This window comes from Akebia trifoliata, chromosome 11, assembly GCF_017979445.1.
Source record: "Akebia trifoliata isolate Shusen 1 chromosome 11, ASM1797944v1, whole genome shotgun sequence".
NCBI classification, from domain to species: domain Eukaryota; kingdom Viridiplantae; phylum Streptophyta; class Magnoliopsida; order Ranunculales; family Lardizabalaceae; genus Akebia; species Akebia trifoliata.
This window is the reverse complement of record NC_141385.1, coordinates 49602014-49618460: the sequence shown is the minus strand read 5'-3', so window position 1 is coordinate 49618460 and position 16447 is coordinate 49602014. Positions and strand designations below refer to the sequence as shown.

The 16447-nt window shown below is 38.0% G+C and overlaps 3 protein-coding genes across 5 annotated transcripts; 2 read left to right on the top strand and 1 right to left on the bottom strand.

Annotated features, from left to right (window-relative positions):
• Window positions 1–315: 315 nt before the first annotated feature.
• Window positions 316–6634, top strand: LOC147392394 (uncharacterized). Its single transcript, XM_086458345.1, has 6 exons — window positions 316–1370; window positions 3391–3485; window positions 3576–3698; window positions 3785–4558; window positions 5427–5646; window positions 5805–6634. The coding sequence occupies exons 1-6, from the start codon at window positions 1073–1075 to the stop codon at window positions 6299–6301; spliced, it is 2007 nt and encodes a 668-aa protein (XP_086314471.1). The 5' UTR covers window positions 316–1072; the 3' UTR covers window positions 6302–6634.
• Window positions 6635–7557: 923 nt separating this feature from the next.
• Window positions 7558–12110, top strand: LOC147392393 (uncharacterized). Of its 2 annotated transcripts, none has more exons than XM_086458354.1 (5): window positions 7558–8645; window positions 8869–9087; window positions 10682–10777; window positions 11201–11295; window positions 11521–12110. In XM_086458354.1, the coding sequence occupies exons 1-5, from the start codon at window positions 8052–8054 to the stop codon at window positions 11846–11848; spliced, it is 1332 nt and encodes a 443-aa protein (XP_086314480.1). In that variant the 5' UTR covers window positions 7558–8051; the 3' UTR covers window positions 11849–12110. The 2 variants fall into 2 exon arrangements, with proteins under 2 accessions (XP_086314480.1, XP_086314481.1); XM_086458355.1 differs by having other exon boundaries at window positions 7565–8645; window positions 11433–11736.
• Window positions 12111–12996: 886 nt separating this feature from the next.
• On the bottom strand, window positions 12997–16447 carry LOC147392392 (OBERON-like protein). Of its 2 annotated transcripts, none has more exons than XM_086458347.1 (3): window positions 16077–16447; window positions 14304–15408; window positions 12997–13856 (listed from the first exon to the last, which is right to left on the bottom strand). In XM_086458347.1, exons 2-3 carry the CDS (start codon window positions 15391–15393, stop codon window positions 13228–13230), a joined length of 1719 nt encoding a protein of 572 aa, XP_086314473.1. In that variant the 5' UTR covers window positions 15394–15408; window positions 16077–16447; the 3' UTR covers window positions 12997–13227. The 2 variants fall into 2 exon arrangements, with proteins under 2 accessions (XP_086314473.1, XP_086314472.1); XM_086458346.1 differs by having other exon boundaries at window positions 14304–15423; window positions 16077–16446.

The window sequence follows — 16447 nt, the reverse complement described above, 5'->3', positions numbered from 1 at the left end:
TAATTTATTAGCAAATTCATTAACTCACTGGAAAAGCATGTTTTGGGGACTAAAACGAATAATGTACCAAAACAGGAATTTGGACATAATTGTTGCAAAGGTTTGGAAAAAATCCTATTTTTAATAGGAGTGTGATAAGTAAAAGTTTTGGTGCTAATAGGAACTCTCTATTTTCATTTTAAACCATGTCATGGAATCACTTCTTTTTTAACCACTTTTAAAAGGTGATTCAACATCGAAGTGGCAAAAGAGAAGTTTCAATAAGTTTAAAGTGGCAAAACAGATATTTCACACCTCTCATAAGGTTAGCCTACCAAAAACATTGTGAAAGAGAGAGGGATAAGACCCATCTTTCTTCTCTCTGTAGCAGTTCACATGGGATGTGAAGGTCCAAAGCTCTGCATCTCTGACTTCTTTCATGGCCAATCTCTTCTCCCCTACTCTCTCCATCTCTTTCAACCTCCTTCGTCTTCCACTCTCTTCTTCAAAGATGAAAACGAGAGCATCCTCTCTTCTCTCTTTGCTCTCAAAGGTCTCAACTCATCTCCATTGTTACTAGGTCTTCTCTAACCATTAAAATCGCTTGGATTCTTTTTTTTTTATGTGTTCTAAGTCCTCAACTTACCCTAATTCTGACACCCATTGTTGGTTTTCATCAGTACTGTTCACAAACATCATCAAAATCACGTTTTTATCTCTCTTTGGGGTACAAAATGAGGTACCCATTTTGTAATCTTTACTAGGGTTTATGTTTCCGAACCCTAGTTTTTTCTGTCTTGTACGGTGCGTTGCTGGTTTTCTTTAAAATTGCTGGGTACCCTTGTTGTTTTTTCAATCTTTTTATCTTCTTTAGTTTCTGTTATTTGGGTTAAGTTTTGGGGGAATCCAATACCCTTTAGTGTGTGGGTTCTTCTGAAAGCTGAATTGGGTGCAAGATTCTAGCTTTTTAGACTACTAGGCTGAGTTGGATTTCAACCCTTAGTCGCGTCTTCTTGGCATAATTGGTTTTGTAATAAGGCTCCTGTGAGGTTGGAGTTATTCCATTGACATCACTTCGGTGTTCTCAAGCAAAATGTCGGTGAATGAAATTCATGGTTTCTTGGAATGGAAAGAGCATTTTGTTTCGCAGGAGCGGGGTAGCCGAGTGGTACACTATTACTTCAAGGACTCCGCGGGGGAGTCCGTCCTTGCTGTTGTGGGCACTGAGAGAAGTCTCAGGCACATGGTTTATGTTGTTTCAGAGGAATTCTTGCAGGTTTATGGATCAGATAAATCCATCAGTTCTAGCTTCAAATGGAGATCGAGAAGAGAGGTCGTGGATTGGCTAACTTCGTTGCTTTCGAAGCAGCGTCCTTCGCGAGATTGTTCCAGTATGTAACTTGCCCACCATGTATTTTGGTTCTGATTTTGTTTTGGGTCGCACATGTTTATCTGTTGGCTTTCATGGTTGTTAGAACTTAGAAGGCCGTAGCTTTGACATTACTTGAGCTGCAATTTGGGGTTAATTGTTAACTGTATATATTGATGTCAAACTTAGAAAACCTACATATAACCTGGAATAATTGCATAAAGGGTTAAAAAATACAAATAAAACATCAAGTTTGTAACATCTGACCATCCTTTTTACAAAGGCATAGTGTCATGTTTGGCCTGCCAATTTTTTGTCCAAAAGAATCTTTATTCCATAAAAAAGCTTCCCAACTATCTTTTCTGAGTTAAAAATATCTGAACAGGTCAATATACATAAAATCCATTGTCATTTATCAGTAAAGATCTCTTGTTAAAGTCCACTGTAATCAAACACAAAATGATGGTATGATGTTCAACCCAATTTGATTTTAAAAAAGAAAACAGAACTTTGGTCCAGCCCACAAAGCATTCAGTTGAGGGCTTCATGAGTAGTTGAGTTTTTTTGTCCAAAACTCATTTGGACGTCTCGTATCGTCTGTGAACGAGACCGAGTCGTCTCGGACGAGTTTTCTGATATGTTTGAGACGTTTCATTCAACAATTAGAAAAATGAATGTGGGTTTTAAATCTTGTCCATACATTGACTTGTCTCTCCGTCTCGCTGCTGGGCGTTATGTCTCAGTCTCAGACGAGTTGTGTGTATGCTTTTTGTGCATTATTTAGTGGTCTAAGGATCATGTGATATTATTCCTAATCAATCACATGTATGGACTGTAAATCGTTCTTTTCTCCATCCCTATCAATTTCATCTTCCTAATGAAAATCTACTCCTTGATATTCTTGCATTACCAGAGAAACCTTAGTTAATATGTTAATGACCTTTTAGCTTCATTCTCACCAATTATGGTGGAAGCAAAGCATATCTCTAAAAGAATTTGTGATTTCAAGGTTGATTAACCATTTAATCAGATACCATAGGCTAATTAGGCACAACTTATCACTTTGGTATTTCATCAAAATATTGTTAGGAAGAGGCTGGAATAGACCATTTAGAGTTCAACACAAATAATATCATTTTTTCAAACATATACTACATAAATAGTGAACTATCCTGCTCTTGTATATAAGCTTATTAGTCACTACTTGGTAGAATTCGGACACCTCTCTCTCTCTCTCTCTTTAATGCTGAAACTTCTCCACACTTTATTCCATTTTGAAGAGATTCATTGCTTTATACACTTTATATTATGTTAAATATGCCTTTTTGTTTCTCATCCTATGCATCATTAGCCGGTCATCTTGAATGGGTTTTTAATAGATTCATCTACTTATTTAAAAGAAAAAAGGTTTGTGTTAAACATGCATCTAGAATGAATGCATTCTGTTAATCTGATACACATTAAAAATCATATATTCAAAACATAGATAACAGCCAAAGAGCAAGACGTGGAGATAAACTAAAATTTGTTCAAAAGAAAATTTGTTCAAAAGTGAGTGCCAAATTGTTACACAGTACATGGCCATCCAGCAGTAATTTTTCAGAAAATGTACTTGGTTCATAAGCTTTTGCTGGTATGCCCACAAAACCCCGAAATCTGTATAGTTTTGCTACCAAAGGTTTTTGTTGCATTGCAGTTAAAAATAAAAATAAAAACTCTCCTAGTGATTTCCAAGTTTTGTGGTACAAAATGGACCACAGTTTTTATGGTCATTTCTGTTGCTTCTTTTGTCATCACCACAAATTTTGTGGATGTGTTTGGTGTATTGGAGGCTGCTACCAAACAGTTGCAAATTGCGATCGTTCTCAAAGTTATTTTCAGCGTGGTTTTGCAGCGTACCAAGCTTTCAGACTTTATACGCATATACTAACCCATGAACAAAAGGCTTAGCAATGTCCTTTTGGTCACCTTTCTCCAAAAATGCTTTCTCTTTGATATTATATCAGAAGATCACCCAGCTATCTTAACTTTTTCAATGACAGAATCACCAAAAAATGATCCAACACAAGCTTTAGGATATCCTGACTTCTCAAGTGATGGACTCAGAGCTCCAGGAGCCTATCCATCCGATCATAAGGTATCTCTTTCTTATTGATTCTTCATATCCCCTCTCTATTTCCCTTTCTGTGCTTTTTTTTCTAAATTATGTCTCACTTCCTCATTTAAGAGTCGGTTTGCGAGGAAGCTGAAAAGTCATAATTCAGACATTGTGTGGTCCGGTGATTCCTGGACGTGTGGTAAACAGCTCAAGCATTACCCAGTGTTTTGCAGAAACGGGATCACCATAACTGTAAGCATCAGCATTTCATCTCATATTTCCCTCTTTTAGTAACGCTAGTCTAATCCTCAAAAGGCCTTCTTTTTCCTGATGTCCAGATTCATTCCTTTGTTTACATCATGGCCAAAGAAGAAAACCACTATCTTGCATACTTGGAAGATATGTATGAAGACAGGAAAGGACAGAAGAAGGTCAGAGTCCGGTGGTTTCATGACAATCAGGAAGTCAAGGGTGTAATCTCCCTACCAAACCCACATCCGAGGGAAGTCTTCATCACTCCTCATGCTCAGGTTATCAGTGCGGAATGTGTTGATGGTCCCGCCACTGTTTTAACTCCTGAGCACTACGAAAAATGTTCTGCCATTCTCTCTAATGTTTCTTCATCCAGAATCCATCTGTGCTCTAAGCAATTTAGAAGTAACAAAATCAAGTCCTTTGATCTAAGCAAATTACGAGGCTATTTTGAACAAATAATCCTCTCATGTTTAGAAGACGATGAAGTGTTTAGCCAAGGAGGACCCATAAAGCAGGGAGCTAAGAGGACTAGAAGTTGCAGAGGGCGTCAGAGGTTTGTGACAAGCCGTTCTGGTGTCAGACTGTCAGGATGGGGGAATCATACAACAGCATGTGAACCAGCATACCAGAACTTGAGATTTCAGTTACTGGGCAGGGAGCCAATGGCTTTCAAGTATGTTGGGCCCCAAGTACGGCTTACGTCATCTTTTAAGGTTGATGAGAAAATAGAGCTGCTGTGTCAAGATAGTGGTATCCGAGGCTGCTGGTTCAGGTGTACGGTCCTTAAGGCATCTCATAAGAAACTAAAAGTCCGATATGATGATGTGCAGGATGAAGATGGGTGTGGCAATCTGGAAGTATGTGTATGCATCCCATGCCTCTTTTATTTGTTTCTAGTTGTGGTAGAGTCTACATATGACCCCAAAAGGTAATTACATGACACCCGAGTGGTAGAGCAGTGGTTCAGCGACCTGGTTGTGCTCCCCAGGATCTCGAGGTTGAGTCTCCCCACCCACAACTTTACCCAATATACCTGTTTGTGGTGGTAGCGAGTAACTGCAAGAATTTGTCCCGGGGTTGGGGACACTGTCGCATAAGAAAAAGAAGAAAGAAGAAGAGTAAGTACTCGACTTCTGTGTCCCTTGGCACATTCCATAGTTGGTCCAAACCAGGGGTGGATTTACAGTGGGGCAATTGCCCCAACAAGAATTTCTGAAACTTGAAGGAGATACCTAAAAGTATTTTTTTTTGCCCCCACAGAATTTTTTAAACTTTGAAGGACTTATTCATAAATCAAATTTTTTTAGAATTTTGTAAACTTTGAAGGACTTACCTATAAATTAAAAATATTTAAGATCAAGGAATTTGTTCCATCACAAAATGTTTTTAAAATTTGAAGGAGTTAATGGCAATTTAAAATTTTTATATCAACAATACCTCACATTAGAATTTTGCCCCCACGAAGAAAAAATCCTGGCTCCTCCCCTGGTCCAAACACAGCTATTATGATTGTTCCTTAGGTGGTGCACCTCATTGATGGGTTCTAACCCAAAAAACCATATTAATACTTTATTTTGCTAAATAAATCAATATAAAAAAAACCATATTAATGCTTACTTGCACAATGTTGAGTCCTCTCCATGAGAAAAACCACACTTCTCAGGAAAAACAACGGGGTTAATGACATTTGCTTTTTTTTTTTTTGGTTCTTTTTCCAATGCCTAGGAATGGATTCATGCCTTCAGACCGGCAGCTCCTGACAAATTGGGAATGAGATGTTCAGGCCGTCTTACAATCCGGCCGTGCCCACCTTCCGAGGATCTGACAAATGTTATTTTCGAGATTGGAACACCAGTGGATGCATGGTGGAATGATGGCTGGTGGGAAGGGGTGCTAACTGAAATCAACAATTGTGGAAATGATAGTCTGCAAGTTTACTTCCCTGGTATGCACTTCTTTGCCAAATTTATAATCACTTTTTTATTGTTTCTGTCATGCGGCAAACCCACGTGTTGCACCTCACTGTTCAGTTGTTGAGACACTTAGACAAGACACCACTTCAATTAAATACCCTATTGATGGGAATGTTTCCCATCTTCTCAGGTGAGGATGTGTTTTCAACTTTCCAAAAAAGTAAACTAAGGAGTTCAAGGGATTGGGTAGGAGACCAGTGGGTCGATATCAAGGTGAAACCAGATATACTCTTGGCCATATCTGCAGCTGTCAGCCCTGGTATGAAGCTCTCCACATGTTCATCCATTGTCAAGGGGGTTGAGTCGGGCCGCTCTGCAATGTCAGAACGCCAAGTTCCAACTGCCCTGAAACTTGATACAGTTTTAGAGGATAAGGAGGAATTAGCTGGGTCAGCCAAATCCGATCGGCTTAAAGAAAATGTCAAGTGGGCAGACTCGAGAAAGCAGCCGTGGATTGAAGATGAAGGTAAGGGGGATGGCGATGATGATCAAAATGAAGATGAAGAAGAAACAGAAGATAATGAAGATAATTCTGATGATGACGTTGGGTGTAAGCTGGATGCGAAAGAGGATATTGAGGCTGCTAGGCAGAAATGTGAAGCAGAACCCATGGAAATGGCTACATAAGATGGTTGGGAAGAGACAAAGATATCTTGAAATTATTGTAAATAAGATAGAGAAATTGTAGGACTTATAGAGGAGCTTGGAAGCTGTACATCAAAGTAGAAGAGATTTGTGGTAGGTTTTAGCTCGTATCGAATCTCAGAGCAGAAATGTAACTAGTTTGAGTTCAGGTTCAGAGTCCCCACTTCATTGGAAGAGTCCTCCAGCCTTGCCCAACTTGTGCCGGGGCATCTTCTGTGTTTGTAACCACAACTATGAAACCTTTTTTCACCACCAATGATGGTTATATGTTGTATAATACCATATCATGTTTGAAATATATCAGCTTGTTTCTCACGTTGCGTGTGAAGGCCTTTACTTTTCTCTTGAACTTGATCCTTAAGTTGGCATATTCTTTGGTGAGACTAATGGGTAACTCTTAACTTGTTAGGAGTGCATACAGATATGGTGCAGGAATGGTTACAGGTATTGGATCATGTTCATTGTGATCTGGGTTCTTATTCTTATCTTATGTGTGATGGAGAGTTGTATTTCTAGTACCCCGTTTTTAGATGGAAGATCATCTTTCTACCTTTCCCAGTTACCTTAATTGTACTCAGTTTATTCTCTGACATAAAATCTTATAGAAACTCTCTCCCAATGATGGCAGATTATTCAAAGTTTAATTGGTATCAGAGCTATGGTACTGAGTCTACGATGGTTTCTAAAATCCTCGGAGACCACATAGGGATGAGCTTAACATGTAGATGTTGACCACATCTTTTCTCATCCGTGGACGAGACCAAGTCATCTCGGATGAGTTTTTCGATACATGTGAGACATCTTGTTCAACAATGAGAAAAATGAATGTGAGTTTTAACTCTCATTTGATACATTGACTTATTCATCCGTCTCGGAGTTGGGCACTATTGAGACGACTAGAGCGATACATCTCGGTCTCAGACGAGTTTTGAAACCATTGACCACATACGTTATTTATTAAAAGAATAATGATTTTCTAACACTCCCTCTGATGTGGCCTGTGTTAAATCTTTTCCTTGGGATACACAACTGTAAATATTTAGAGGATGCATAGTTGTATATCTTGAAGAAAATCTATGTTCAAGCTCATGTCACGTCAAGGAGCGTATGTCAGAGGGGGACATCAGATTATCACGACTTTAATTTTTTGTCACAGAATCATAGATCATTTGTCTCAAGATACACAAGAATAAGATTTATGATTCTGCATATCCCGATGCAAATCATCTATGCTTCTGTGACGAGAGACGAGGGTGTATGTCAGAGGGGAGCGTCAGAAAATCATTATTCTTAAAGATAAAAAGGCAAAATTCCAATCCACAGTAGTGTAATCAATCCTTAGAAAAGTCAGATGTAATGATTTTGTTCATCTCATTTGATTGAATTTTTTGCCACATTTAACGGTTCAGATATATCTTCACGCGTGGGCCACATGACGTTCTATGTGAAGACATCAATACGCCCAGAAGTATAGGAATTTTGGTCATTTTACGACACGTGGAGCAGTTATTACTGTTTTCTAAGGCGCGCTTTCCACGCGAAATTTTGAATCCTGCGACAGCGCCAAGGCAAAGCCACACTCCCAACTTTATTGCAGAAAAACGCCTCATCTGAAAACCCTAAAATCTCATTCGAATCTCCTTCAAAAACCATGAAAATACTCCCAAAAATCTATAATTCTCTCTTTTAATCCTCCAAAAAAAATTCTGCTGGAAAACTAATTCTTTCAAACATGTCCTCGATCAAGCCGTCTCGTTATTCCTCTTTTGATTCTCAATCTTCAATGTCTTCTCAAATCTCTGATCCATCTTCATCTTCCGAGCTCAAGAACCCTAGCAAGAGTCAATCTTCCCTTAAACGCATAATTGGAAGCTCAAGCACTCATTGCACATCGCCAGATTTTATTGTAACGACAAAGAATTCGTCTGGAGCACTAGTCAGAAAGAAATCATCAAGTCTGGTTCCTTCTAAGATCAAGAACGAGCATAAGTTTAGCTCTATGGTGGAGAAATTCATGGATACAAGATCGAAACCAAAGGCGTCCGCTAATCAGATGGTTCTGGCTATTCCTTCGGATCTAATTGTGGAGGATCTGAAGAAGAGAGGCGCAAAAGGTTCAAATTTTACATCTTTTCATCCAAAGTTGTACCAGAAGGAGTCGTTGGCAACGGATCAAACTGAGACTAAAGCAATGATGGAGGTGCAGTCGAATACAAGGACGATAGCTATGGTGCTTAGGAGTGAAAGAGAGCTTTTGAACCAGAATAAAGAGCATGAGAAGGAGATCTTGGAAATTAAGTTGACGCTAGAGGAGAAAAACAGAAAAGTAATTCTCTCTTCTTCTTTTTTCCCTTCAATTTTAGCTTTAATTCGCTGTTTGTATTTAGGCTCATTTTTACTGAGTTTGCAAGCCAATATAGATTTCTTTGTAAAAATTAAAAAATGCTGAACAACTAAACTTGTTTGTGGAGAGTTCTAGTTGTTCTGTTTGTGGTGAAAACCATAATTTGAGTGTCGAACCATATTTGTTTATCCCTCTCTCTTTGCAGGTGGAGAGGTTGGAGGATTTGTGCTTGAAACAAAAAGAGGAAATAAAGGATTTAAAAAATGCCATTTTGTTCCCAGATGTTATGAACTCTCATCGTCAGGAACTTTTGGAGAAACAGGGGTTAGAACTGAAACAGGCAAAACTCGATATTCCAACTCTCCAAAGACAGGTCAATTCTCTTACAGGCCAGCTCCAATGCCTTGTAGAAGATCTAGCCGAGGTATTGCCATCTTCTTTGGGCTCCTTCTTGAGTTGCTCGTTTATTTGATATATCACTACTAGTTGCAATCTTTCATAGAATTGGAATCATCCATATAAATATTGTTATAAATTGACCTAGACTGAATGTATTCATAGCTCTATCAATTCAGAAACTAGCGCAGAGATGAAGAACCAATGGAGTTTCAATGCATTGTTGTCTCATTTAATTTCTTATATAATGTGAACACATGGAATGTTCTCTAGAAACGAATAAGAGTCTCATTTTGATTTTCAACTAAAACTCAATTCAGAACATTAATATATCTTATCTATAGTGACGGGTATGTAGTAGGGCAAAACGTTCAAACCAACTCTTGTTTAAACCATGCTGGAACGTCAACCTAGACATTTCTATCATCTTCTCCTCATCGTGCCAAAGATGATATTGATCATAGCCTTAAGTATAAAGTTTATGCCTTTTGTGCCCCCTTCAGACTCCATTCCCTTGGTTACAAGACGACTATCAATTTCACATCTAAAATTTAGATTGTAAGAAACTTTCATCGTTCAACTTTCAACTTTCTAAAACACCATTCCAGATTTGAAGTCCAATTAATTTGTTAGAATCATTTGTTCGATTGGTTTTCCTCACATTCCAGTCTGAAGCAAACTGCGTGTAGAGGTAATGTTATAGCTATGGACACATTCTCTAATCCCCACACCTTACGGACTCTGCTGCCATTCCCTTGAAGAATGTAAGCAATGAAATTCAAGACTATAAAAGTTAATAATTCTATTGTTTTAGTTGTATTTGAAAATAGTGTATGCCCATGAACGATAAGTTTTAGTACACTTCTATAATTTTAGTCGTAAAAGCAAACATAGAAAGTGTAATTAGAATCTCAAAATCCAAGTGTAATTAGATTCTCAATTCTCATCTTCTTTGATTATTTTTTTTCTTCTTCAGCTATATACAACAAAATGACACTGGAGTTCACGATTGACAACTTTGACATAAAGGTGCCCGTTTGGATACACAAAAAAGTAACTTTTTGATTTTTGAAAGTTATAAAGTCTCTTTGGATTCATTTTAGAAAATTATTTCTAAAAAGTAAAAAATCCTTATTTTTTAAAAAGCAAAAAAAAAATACTACTTTCTACTTTCTATCCAAACGGACTCTTAGGACTTCCATACTTATTGTTATAACCATGATATAACATAAATACCTACCTATTTTACAAGCAAATCTGGGCTATGAAATGCCCCAAAATTAGGTTTTGGTCATTGTCTATGAGATTTTCTGCACATAGAGAATGAATGATATAATACCCAAATAACAAACTAGAAAGCAAAGTTTTAAACTTATTCTGGGGTGAACTATCTTGTGGTTATGTCTTTGGTTTACCCAGATTGGTGGCATTGGTTTGACCTTTATAAGTTTTGTATTATATTTACTCTCATTTGGTGGGATCTGAGACACAGGTCAGAGACAAGTCATTTAATTTAACCATTCTCACTGTGGAATTCTACTATAACTATATTGTGAAAATTCCTCACATCAGCTTCAGTCATGGCTTGGATTTTGACTGCTGATTATCTATTACATGGGCAGATGAAGGCAGATAAATATGCTGTGAGGGCATGCAAGAAAAGTTACGTTAGCTCTCCAAGAATATCAGAATTTGATCAAGAGGCTACTAATTCTTTGGTAAGTATTACATAGAAACCTAATTTTTACCACAAGTTTTCATACCTCCGATGCGCTGCTTGGAACTAGTCATCTTAAGTCCAAAATTGACCCAAATGGATGATCACAAGTTCACAATCAATCCATTTATTAACATTGTCCAAGATTGTCTGCCATGTTTAGTGACTATCCAAAAGAATGTGATAGACCAATTGGTAAGGCTCTTCAGAACTAGCAGTTTTTGGCCTAGCAAATGTTTGAGTACAGAACACCCTAAACGTGCACAAGAATAAAGCATACACAGGGCCCCAATATGATAAAAGTCTTACCTTTTGCATCTATTAGAATTAAATATTCGTTATTTACTTGAGCTTAAATGATATCATGCCTAACAAGATCCACGAGTTTCGTTTGTGACTTTTTTTTTTGGGTGAAATTGATTAGGAGTACAGTTATGGGGATATGGCAACCCCTGGTAGTTCGGAAGACATGTTCCTCATGGATTTTAATCCATGTTTTATGCCAAGTCAAGGTCTATGGTATGCACACAAACCTCTCCATTCTTGATCGATCATTTGCTTCCCTTGTTTTAATTCTGTCATATTGTACCGAGTGGTCGAGTTCACTCTATTTTTGGAGGACCATATTCTTTACTTACACCCTGAATTTCTTTTAGGAATTTGATGAGATGTTTGGTTATGATTCCCCATGCGAGGAAGGGTTGCATGGGAGTAACAGAAAATTGCTTTGAGTTCTCATGGCAGGAAAATGTCCAAGAGTTCAGATATTGCCAAGAGGCCAAGTCAAGAGAATGCTACAGCTCGAGCAGCCCGCAGGTCTGGTGAGAGATCAAATACTCCTATGGAAAGCCAATACATCATTGCAAATCTGATTCAAAGGATTGTTGCAGAATCGATTTTCAGTTCATATGCCATTTTATCATTTAATAGTTTCAACAGATTTATTAACTTTTGTACTCTCCAACATTTTGAATTTCCTTACATATTTCAGAGTATATTGACCATAATATGCAGGGACACCAAGTTCATAAAAGGTGACATGCTACCAATCCAACCTTTCTTGAAATGGTAGGCAGCTCAGCTTTCAACCAAAATGATGATTTTAGTGAAAAGATGAGAGAACCCTAGAAACAGTCTGGTATTTTGAAACTAAATAAAAAAATGGGATTATTTTCCATATTAAAACTATGTAATTTTTAATTTTCATCCCATCCAGCTTCTTACAACAGCCAATCAACTTTGACTTCTATCAAATTTTCAACTACTGACTTCTTTGGGAATCTAGAAGTTCCCAAATTTCAAGTTAGATGCAACCTCACAACATTGTAAAAAAGTTTCAAACGACCTCTAATATATATATATATATATATATATATAAAGCTGAAGTGATAAGCATCTAGCAGGAACAACTGATTTCTATTTGGGACCAACACTGATGCGAACATAGGCCTTTATGATGGCTCATTATTGTATACACCTAGTAACAATTATGGGTTCAAAAACATGAATCCTGTTTCTTTCATTGGACCCAATAAAGATCAATACATTCGGTCAAGAATCTCTTCTTTTCCTTCTTCTTTTTGCCCCATTTTTGGCCTTCTTGATCTTTAAAATTGAATGACAACTAAAATTGCCAGATAATTATAACAAGCATTATGATGAGAGCAAAAACGTCTGGGCCAATTCTTGAGGTGCACCAATCTGGGTAAGCCTCATATTTCATTGCCCTGATTCAGCTGTTAAGAGAATTTTTTTAATTTATTGAGCAAATGAATATGCACAGCAACAAAAGACGTGCACTGTAGATGCAGCTCATACGATGGAAAAATATACATCTGACCTTAGTTGAGATCGATGAGTAGAACAACTACGAAAGATAAATTTAAGAATGCATATGTGAACATATGGGCTGCACCCCAATAGATGATAAGCTAAGAAAAAATTGTTTTGAGATGATTTGGTCATCTAAAATGAAGAATAATGACGATTGTAACAAGAAGGCACATGCAAGTTTGATGGCTTTGAAAGACGGATAGTAAGACCATAAAAATATTGATTGTGGCAGTTTGAAAAATTGATTCTTTTAGCTGAACCGGATTTTTGAGGATAAGGCTTTTATGACGATAATTATGGTGATGATATATGCGTTAACATGCATGCATGCCCATGCAGAATTCATGAACCCATAAATAAATAAATAAAGAGAGATTCGCATGCATATAAGCACAGATTCAAATGTGCAACGCACACATATGCATCAGTTATTTTCTCTTCTTTTGGATTAAGCGTCCATAAAATAAGTTCACATGCCACACAAAACAAAACACTATAATTTCATTCACTTACACTTAGCTGAGTAAAAGAACACTTAATCACACAGGATGGAAGCATTATTTATCCAAAAAAAAAATACAAGATGAAAGCATAAAACACGACGTACCAGTCCATTTCTCAAGGAACTGCACCAAGAGAGTGGGGATCATTTGGCTGTCCCTCCGCCTTTGGAGGCACATTGTACACATTCTTGAGTAAATCCTGTATCTTGCACAACATAAGCATCTGGGAAGGATCACCGCCTCGGCCACTGCTCTGCGATGTGCGTGAACTCTCCTGAAGCTTTATCTTCTCGAACAGATACTGCTTCTCAAGTTCTGCCTCATTCAATCGTTGTTTCAGGTATCTGCTGGCATATTCCTCCTCTGCCTTCTCAGTCTTGGCAAGCATGATCCTTTGGATCCTCTCGGCCTCTCGTCTTGCCTCACTGGCCTTGACCTGAAACATGTCAGCTTCAGCTTGTTTCAGCCTTGAAATGCTCTCCAGCTCATCAATCTGTTGTTTCTTGCTCTGTCTCTCCATCTTTAGCTCAGCTACTTCCCTGGCCTTGTCCCCAAGTTCTCGATCACAAGCCTCTAGAGCCAAACGCGCCTTCTTGAACATCCGCATTTTTTCCTCAGCCACCATTTCCATTTTTCTAATGGTTTCCTGGACCACTTCCGCAATCTGGTTGCATGCCTCTTGTGGTGCAATCAGATGGCTACCTTCTTCTGTTTTGGGGTTCTTCATGGGGTCAACTTCAAGCTCTGTGTGATTACAGAAGAAAGGTTTTAAAAAAAATCAGAAAAAGCAAAGAAAGGGAACATGTACCATTCACGACTAAAGAGAGTCAAATACTAAGATTACTCGGTTGCACTCACATTGATCATGGAAGGTCATAATATTGAACCCTCTTGACCAGTTTTGAAAATCAAAATCAGAATTTGATATTGCAACCTTATAGAGGCAAATTATTAAAACTTGTTATAACTGTATAGAAGACGCAAACTTGCTTTTCCATACCCAAGAAAGGGATTAGGCAAATTATTTCATTTACACTGACGGCATAAGGAAGCAAATCATCCATTTAGCTGAACAATTTCAGTTTCTAGACTACTATATTTTCCCAATTTGATTCTACGACAGATTTGACTCGTCCAACACTCAATCAATGAAAAACTATTGACATGTTGTGCACTAAAGCAAATACGAACCTTTAAAAAATAGCAGCATCACTTCGCAAGCTGTTGACTCTGGAACTCCAGTCTTCATCTTCTCCATAAGAGCCTCACACTTCCAAAACAGCTTCCTCCCTCCGGCATCCTCACTTCCACGAAAGATCCTACTAACAAAATCAAGCTCCCTCATCAGAGCCTCCCGATCCCAGCTTGGTGCACAGTGTTGGAAAACATCTTTAACCCACCCTAACAACTCAGACGTCTTATTGCAAGCTCGGCACCGGAAAAGCATCTCAGCAAGGCTGGCACCACTTTTAACACATGAGCCCATACCAATTTGCCCTTCACGAATTGCACAATCTGTGTGAGTCCAGTGAGAGCAAAAATCACAACCAATCCAACGGCACGTGTTCACCTCGAAATCAAACTTGTTACAAATCACACACATGCAAAGATTGCAGAAACCATTCCTATTAGTACATATGTCACAGGTACAATCTTCAGCTGGAAGTTGGTTTTGACATGCTATATTTCTGCATCTCTTGTACAAAAAAACCTCAATGAGAGAAATCTGAGAAAGGCTGATATTCGGATGCAAAAATGCCTGAATTCCTGTGTTTATTGCAACAAGAATTTCCAGCTGTACCCGGTGAGTTCTAATCAGGGTTTTAGCTGTCAAATCGGCTCTACTCTGAACAAGTTTCTGCAAAATCAGAAACTCTTCTCTATGCTGAGAACCACCAGTTCCTTCAAGTATAATCCGAAGCTCAGTCTTGAGCTCTTCTAGAAGCTCATCTGGCAAAAGATGCATCCGTTCAAAGATTGTCTCCACTCTTTCCCTGGCTATGTCTCGAAGAGAGATCTTATCTGAACTAGAAACCCGACGAATAACTGACTGTTCATGGCTATCAATCCTTCCTTTCCCATTCTCCAGCTTCTTACCCATAATAGCATCAAAAGTGGGCCAAGTTTCACGTGAGCTGGCACTCTCTGATGGGGTCTCGCGGACCTGCTCAGAATTCAAACCAGGTTCTTGGAGATCAGGAGATCTACAAGCATCCAATGAAACCAAGGATAAGGATGTCTGTAATCCGCCCGATCGAGGTTCCTGGCGTGGAGGCAGCATTTTTGGGGGAGATCACTTTAAATTTGTTAACTGTGACATAAGAAATTCACTTCATAATCAACTAAGAATGCTTAATAAGACCATTCAGTGAAAAATATCCCCTTTGAACACAAATACACAAGGGAGAACTCAGATTAAAAACCCATGCACATAAATTCAGAAAAAATTTAGTAGCAAAAAAGTCCACCTTCAAGTAAAATTAAATAGTCTTTAGGGAAATTAAATTAATTAAAAACCCAGTTTGATCGAGGAATACCCGAAATTATCCTTGTAAACAAGTCACCATTTTTGGGACAAAAAGAAGAAATTATGAAGATGCTTTTGGTGTGAAAATGGAGATCCAAACAGACCCTTACATATATGATAAGTTCCATAAAAATCTTAACTTTCCAACACAAACACAGAATCGAAGCAACAATTCCACAAAATCAAAGCTAACAAAAGAAAATTTACACATAACTACATCGAGAAATGCAAATCTCCAATTTAAAAACCAAGTTCTTTAAAGCAATAATAACTCCTCAAACTCAATCTCAATTCTCAACAATGAAAAACACAGTAAGGACTCAAATTTAACATTTCTACAACAACAATCATCAAATTTAAAACCGTAACAAATATTTCAGCAAAATATAAAAATTCAACTTAAAGAAGACCGAACAATTAAAGACAAAATTAATTACCAGATGATGAGAAATACAGTAAAATCTCCAGAACCATAAGAGGTAGACAAAACTAGAAGCAAAAGATGAAATTGGATACAATTTTATGAGAATTTGAGGGGTAATTTTAGGATTTTTCAAGATCTTCCCCTATTCCCCACTTTTGAATTAGATAAGAATTTTATATCCCCAAACCCTAATCCACCGTAGACATGACTGAAGAAAGTCTATAAAGGTCAAAAAATACTTTCAACTCTCATCGTTTGTACTCAAAGAAGAAAAAAAAAAGACAAGAATGACTGGCAGCCGCTTTTCAGAACCGGATTAGCCGGTCATCACATCACCTGCACCGCGTGCCGACTGGGACGCTGTGTCCCCCGAGTCTCCCATTT

Excerpts from the sequence above, each read along its gene's own strand:
- LOC147392394 (XM_086458345.1), top strand. The coding sequence starts at position 1,073 with ATGTCGGTGAATGAAATTCATGGTTTCTTGGAATGGAAAGAGCATTTT. Across the intron at positions 3,486-3,575 it reads CCTATCCATCCGATCATAAG|AGTCGGTTTGCGAGGAAGCT; the intron begins GTATCTCTTTCT and ends TCCTCATTTAAG. Across the intron at positions 5,647-5,804 it reads TCTGCAAGTTTACTTCCCTG|GTGAGGATGTGTTTTCAACT; the intron begins GTATGCACTTCT and ends CCATCTTCTCAG.
- LOC147392393 (XM_086458354.1), top strand. The coding sequence starts at position 8,052 with ATGTCCTCGATCAAGCCGTCTCGTTATTCCTCTTTTGATTCTCAATCT. Across the intron at positions 9,088-10,681 it reads TTGTAGAAGATCTAGCCGAG|ATGAAGGCAGATAAATATGC; the intron begins GTATTGCCATCT and ends TTACATGGGCAG. Across the intron at positions 11,296-11,520 it reads ATGCCAAGTCAAGGTCTATG|GAAAATGTCCAAGAGTTCAG; the intron begins GTATGCACACAA and ends TTCTCATGGCAG.
- LOC147392392 (XM_086458347.1), bottom strand. The coding sequence starts at position 15,393 with ATGCTGCCTCCACGCCAGGAACCTCGATCGGGCGGATTACAGACATCC. Across the intron at positions 13,857-14,303 it reads GATGCTGCTATTTTTTAAAG|AGCTTGAAGTTGACCCCATG; the intron begins GTTCGTATTTGC and ends GTAATCACACAG.